At 41.6% G+C, this 6,902-nt stretch overlaps 1 protein-coding gene across 1 annotated transcript in view; it reads right to left on the reverse strand.

Annotated features, from left to right (window-relative positions):
* Positions 1-6,556, reverse strand: part of LOC125725022 (seizure protein 6 homolog) — a 164,878-nt gene extending 158,322 nt beyond the window's left edge. Inside the window, 2 exon segments of the mRNA XM_049001561.1 lie at positions 5,776-6,145; positions 6,459-6,556. Of these exon segments, the coding sequence (XP_048857518.1) occupies positions 5,776-5,854 (79 nt within the window). The 5' untranslated portion in view covers positions 5,855-6,145; positions 6,459-6,556.
* Between the last annotated feature and the right edge of the window lie 346 nt (positions 6,557-6,902).

Raw genomic sequence — 6,902 nt, forward strand, 5'->3', positions numbered from 1 at the left:
AAATTCCCCCCCCCCCCCCCCAAAGGGACAGCCCATGTCCCTGGAGCAGCTAAGGGGCCTAGATGAAGGGTCTACCAGTGACATTACTGCCAGCAATGGGATTTGAACCAGTAGCCTTCCGATTACAAACACAGAGTCCTGCACTGCAGAGCCACATGCTGTTGGTTCTTGCTTATTTGGACACATATTTACTTTTATTTTTCAAAACTACATTTTGAGGAAGGTTCCTTTCAGCTTGGCGCAGCATCATAAATACTATGGAAAAAAATACATAACCTCTAAAAATAAAGCACCACAAACTGATGGAACCACTCTGCTAGACTAATCTTCCTTGTATTTGCTCTATACGCTCGAAGTAATTCCTTTCATATTATGTGCTTTGTATTCCATTCTCTGCCTTATTTGCTTGATACAATCTCTCTGTAAACCATAGACTAAGAAGTGTCCCTTTTTTATACAATCACAAATAAGGACAAAGAGTTCTCCTTCCACTTTCATTTGTATTTTTTATTTTTCGTGCATACCCATCGGCAAAATAGAATTGCCATCCAGGGGTCTGCTTCAGTTCTGTTCAGAGCCTGGATCCTGCTTTAATCTCCTATTTCCAAGACGCGCAATTCAGCTAAATTTGTCACTCGACAGTAATATTATTACTGAAATAACCTTTAAGTGTAGAACGTCACTAGCTAAACAGCGCCGCACATTTATTAAGTGTATTGTATTACCAGAGTCCTATCCCCATTACAGAACTGTACCACCAATTGCCTTCGACCAGACCAGCCTGACGTGGCTCATGATTGGCTAAATCCTGCACTGCCATTCAGCTGAGAACAGTCAGACGGTAGCCTTTTGCATAGTGCTGCATATAAAACTGTCCTCACCGTTTCCCAGTAAATATTGCAAGCCTGGAATAAAACTATAAGTCATTTACCCCCATTTCACCGGAGGTTTCTCAAGCGGGACCTACAGTCACCATCAGTCTGAAATAAACCGCACAGTGCAGCCTACAGTCTTTCATATTTCAAACCTCTATATCTAGCTGTTTTATATAACTTTTGAATTAAAAATGCAATGGTTTTTTTTAAGAAATGCAGCCTAGGGGGGATTGCTAGTTAGGTTACTTTTAATTTAGCAAACACTTCTAAATTTATCTGGTCGGCGCCTTTCCTTAAGATTTATGGCTGCTTTTTATATTTGGATGCCACACCAATGAGATAAATTATAGGTGTAACAACAACTTGTTTTAAATAGGCTTCCCCTATGACTGGTGCTGTTCTGGCTGTACTGGAAACAATAAATCCGTGTCCCTGTGTCCCCTTTTCGTAAAGCAGCATTCCTGGAAAATGCATTTTAATTTTTTATATTATATATAATATAGGAATACAGGGAAAATATAATATATAATTTAATTTATAATATTTTCTATCAAAAAAGGATACGTGCTGATATGCATATTGATATGAATATAAGTGAGAACAGAAACTCATCCGTGATCAAGCATGACTAAAAATAGAGCGGCGTTTGGCAAAGTCTGCAGACGGACGAGAAGAACCACTGTTGGTTTTATCATCTTGGCAACAAAAAAAAAAGAATCTGATATTTTTAACCAGAGGAGGTCATAATGGCAGGGAAATATCGCAAAATCACTTTCGCTGTCATCGGCGAATGATGACAAACTGATGATGATAAACTAAAAATAAAACGCGGGCCTACCAGAATTACTCTAAACCTGCCGAAATTCCAGCAACGGGGTCAATGGGTTTATTTGCCCGAGGCTGTCGTTTTGCATGTGCTGTCAATAGGCAGCATGACTCTACATGTTATGGAAAGAGCCTCAAAGCAGCCAGACGTTACAGGAGGAAAGCAGGAAGGTTTCATCTGCAAAGTAAATCTATGTGTGTGATATATATATATCACTCCTGCAAAATGCTAAGCTAATATGAAAAATCCATCCATCCATACATACATACATACATACATTCTCCATCCGATTGTTAATTTTAACAGGTTATTTTGTTAAGGTTTACAGATCATTCAATTGCACATTCAGTGTTTATTAATTTTTTTTCCCTTGCATTGTTGTTTGTATTTAAAACGGCATGCGTATGTATCACCTGTTGTAGCACTTAGCCTATTAGCCTATGCGCTGTGTGTTCAGCCCCTTGCTGCGTACTGTCTGGTGAGTCACCCTTAAGTTAATGCACACTTACCCCCCTTTAATCTCTGTGTTGAACTGTAGACCTGGGGGGATGTCATCTCATGCCACGGTACACTTCCTGCATGGATGGCATGACAATATAGGCCCACTTGACTTGACCTGACTTCTCCAAAACCGGGTCAGGGGGGAGGTCTGGAGCCTGTCCCAGGCAGTGGAAGGGGACAATGCACGGGTACACTCTAGACTGGATTCCAGTTCATTACGAGATCAATCAATTTTCTATATCAGTGTTTCCCAATCCCGTCCTTGAGGACCCACAAACAGTCCATGTTTTTGCTCCTTCTCAAGGAGCAAAAATGTGGACTGTCTGACAGGGAACCCAGAGGGAGCAAAAATGTGGATCGGCTGTGGGTCCCCGAGGTCTGGACTGGGAAAGACTGTTCTATATAATATATTCTAATTCAATTAACAACCTTAATACTATCCATCTTCCAGCCACTCCATCCTGGAGTCTGTCCCAGGAGCCCCAGGGGAAACTGCGAGGGGAATCCTGGAGGGGGTGGAATCCCTGTGTATCAGTACCATGATAATCTTAGTACATATCACATAGCAGTACATCACCCAGTCAAAGGCTCGCTGCTACAAACAGAGCAAAGCGCAGACACACCTGGACCCATCAGCCATCCGATGCTCTCTCAGTTAGTAAGATTGACTTGTAGCAGTACCTGGTATTGCCTTGGATGGTGTTTCCCAATCCGGTCCTCGGGGACCAACAGACAGTCCACGTTTTTGGTCTCGCTCAGCTACCAGAGGGAGCGAAAATGTGAAATGTCTAGCAGGAGCTCGGAGGAGGCAAAAACCAGACCAGATTGGGAAACACTGGTCTAGGAGACAGCAAGCGTGCTCTGACAGTCAGTATTGACTCCCTCCCCTGGTGTGTCACTGCCATTACTGCAAATATATCCTCAATATTTACATTTTTCTCAGTCGTTTTAGAGAATGGAGGTTCTTTTTCCGAAGACACAAGCATCCTTAAAGTTGGCTAGAAAGGGGGCTGGGCTGCCGGCTCACCGGTGGACACAACGCAACCCATCCCTCTCGGGGCGACAAAGAAACACGACAGCGCTTTCATCCAGACAGCTGCCGCTTTGAGACGGCCACCTTCCGCCCGCATGGATCCCATGGTGGCTGAAAATTCATAAATCAGCCTGTTGACCTTCACCCCTGCTTCTGACACAGCAGTACGATGTCATCAATCTGCGACGGCTCCCGCCTCTGAGCCGACGGCCGCCCCCGGTCCCGATTGATGGATCCGCACATTAGTTAGAGTGCCTTCCAAGGCATGTCAGCAATAAAGTGCAGTGCTGGAGGTAGAGCAACGCTGATGGAAGGTGACTGGCAAAGACAGGGAAGGCAAAAATCCCCAGGGGTCAAAGGTCAAAATAATACGGTAATGCAGGATCGATCCTGTCCATCCTGCTTAGGACGCTTTCCTGCGAGCAAATGAAACATCACCTATATAGAAAATATCACAGCCAGGACAGCCTTTCAGGGAATATAACAATGTGCATTACGCCGGTTTAATCCTTTTTGTCCAATATTAACTGACAAATGTTCAATATTCAGGCACCTACAATGTTTATGAATATGAATATCACGCTTGTAAAAGAAAAAGTATTAAATAAATAGACATGAAATTCTGCCAGCTGAGCCACCAGCGGTAAAAAAAAGTCCTCCTTACACTACTCATCTGAACAGTTTAAATCCCACGCTTGACTACGCAAATGAAAAATGTTAAAAGTTATTTGGTTTCGGAGATACGAATTACGCACCATTTCTTGTCGCGTTCAAACTGTGGGTGGTGAGGAAGGACCAAGAATAACTGGCCCGTTGGACTATAATACACAAGTAATTCGCAGAATAGATACATTTAGCTTTGCAAGCTGAGTATTCACAAATGTTATGATAATAAAGTTTGCCTATGATACTATTTTCGCGTTGTTCTCCAGCGGAATTCCCGGAACTGCTGTGTATGAGAGCAAAGCCATAATATACTTAAAGACATATTCTTCTTTTCGGGAAGCCCTGATGTTCGTCATTAAGTGTCTTGGTGAATGCGGCTGTATGCATTATAATTAGGAATTAAATGCAAACGCTTGACATCCGACATTAATTATCTTTTTTTTTAGCGACGAAGGGAAGAAAGGACGGCCAAGTTTAAGGAAACGAAGACAAATGTCAGCACGTTGTTTTATCATCGGTTCATCACAAGGCAAATTTCTCAGATTCCATCTGCGCTCGGACCTCCTGGCTGCAAAACAAATCTACCATTACTCCTCCCGTTACAAAAAAACGCAATTTCACTTATTAAACATAAAATAAAGAATAACAACAGTTTACGTTAATAGAAAACTAAAAACAAAAATCATAGAAAATAAATAATTGCAAAGTGATTGTAATCTTTTGCAGTCCCAACTGATGACGCGAAAAAGCATTTGTCGTTTCACAGAATGAAGGTCTCAGGTTTACTCTAAGTAAACGATGCGCATCGCGTATAGAAATTACGCGCGATAAAATAACAGACGTAGCCTCTGAATTGGGACCAATTAGATTTTAATGGGCAGTAGTAAAACATTAGGAGCTGGATTTCTACCGGCTGTCAAGTTTGTTAATTCGTCAGTTTGATTGCACATGTTTTCAATGAATGCCAGTTTCTGTGAATATGGAAAAAAAAAACAGCTATTTCATGCCACGAGGTTAGTTTAAGGCTCAGAGAGGGTCTTCCATGACCCCAAGATATCCATAATAAGACCTGGGAAAGAAACCGAACCGGTCAATCTAGGGTTGTTAATGATGAAATGTTTGATCTTACTGCACCCCCAGTAAGAAAATAAGATCTATCTGCCTGCCCCTTGCCCTCCCTACTTAACTATTTACTTGATTTTAAAGACGAGATTTTTATTTTCTGCGATGATCACTCTATTCTGAGATCATCATCATCGTCGTCATCATCGTTATTATTATTACGCTAATATATAACGTCTACTTCCCGCAAAAAGTTGGTTTCCTTTAAAACTTTCATATAAGAATAAGAATTTTAGCTGCCATAAGAAACTTTATTATTCCTGGTTTTACTGTACATACTGCTGATGTAGACCTGTTGAACTAAAGTTTTTTTCCCCGTTGTCGTCGTCAACAGCACTTCTAAATACAGCACCAGGTAAAATTCTAAACGATAGGGTTATATATGTAAAAACCATATTTAAAAGAACAGTGACACAAACATTAGGTGAGGCTAAATAGTATCAAAGTAAGGAACGTTTCAAAAACGTCCGTAAACATATTAAATGCAGGATAGAGAGGACGTTTTAAAGACATGTATACGACTGTGGATATGCCGGATTTTCTCAGATTCACATTGTTTTTGGACTGTATTGGATATACCGAAAATCCGCGCTAAATAGCAGCCGCACAGTCCATTGCAGACCGATTTCGGGAACTGCATAGCATTGTACTAGAATTTTACAGACAGGGGACCAGTTTTTAGATGCCTTAAAATTAAATTTGCAACTGCGACGTGCTTAAAAATACACTGTATTAATAAACGGATATCTTACCTTGGCCGTATGCCATCGGGGCACAAAGGATGAAGATGAAGAGGAGCGCATTCACACGGCAATCTCTTGTTGTGCACATGTCTTGGAGAGTACGCTCCTGAGCTCAGAGAATAATGTCCTTGCGTGCGTTCAACACTTTCCCTCAGAAAAGAGGAAAGAGAAAGCGAAAGATCGCCCCGGGGTGGCCACTCGCCGTGGGAGTCCGGTGGACGAAGGGCAGGTCCGCCCGTTTCGGAGCGGCGATGGGCTCCGCGAAGTCAGATCGGCGGAGAGCGGAGGATACGCGTCGCCTCAGCGGCTCAGTCGGAGTGCGGGCTGCCCCCTTGAAGACAGCGAGCCGCCGCCGCCGTTTCAGCACCACGGTCAGCTCCTAGCGTCAGCAAACGGAACAACTTCGGCTTCGCGGAAAGTTTGCACCGTACATAATCTAATACTGCCCTCGTTTAAATGGCCCAAGTATTACATTGGCTGCGCTTAATTTTTAACCGCCAACCTTTACTATTTAATACGAGCTCGTTTTACTCGGAATCGGCGGCAATACTTGTGGTAAAAGAGCAGTTTTTATCTTTTTTCGCAGTCATTCGTTAGAGCAACTGTACTATTTTATACTTTAAAACCACAAAAAAATAAACAATTTCCGTGGTCTCCATAGAAATAAATAACATTTTCGCAAAAATATGTACCTCTTTTTCACAAAACTCACGTAGGCCTAGTAGTATTGTTCTCAGATACAATAACATCGAAAGCCCAGACCTCTTGGATCTTAAAAAGGTTTCTTAAAAATATATACCAAAAACAACAAACTACAGATTCTTTAAAATAAAAATGAACAAAACCGAACCTTGCAAAGATAACACTAATATTAGCGTGGTGTTTTTGTTTTTTAAAAAACCTTGTCGCGGGTATTTTTACAGTGTTTAAAAGACACTTCCTCTTTAAAACAATCGTGTTAAGTATTCATAAAGTTACCCATAAAATAAAACTTTTACATTTATTTGAAAAATATATGTAGACTGAAATATTGCTTATATAAAACTGGCAGCACTTTGGCCACCTCCTGGGACGCACTGTTTACATTCTGAAAACAGACCGACCCACAGATGAAAGAACATTTTAAGCTATGAAAG

The sequence above is a fragment of the Brienomyrus brachyistius genome, unplaced genomic scaffold (genome assembly GCF_023856365.1).
Source record: "Brienomyrus brachyistius isolate T26 unplaced genomic scaffold, BBRACH_0.4 scaffold59, whole genome shotgun sequence".
Lineage (NCBI taxonomy): Eukaryota > Metazoa > Chordata > Actinopteri > Osteoglossiformes > Mormyridae > Brienomyrus > Brienomyrus brachyistius.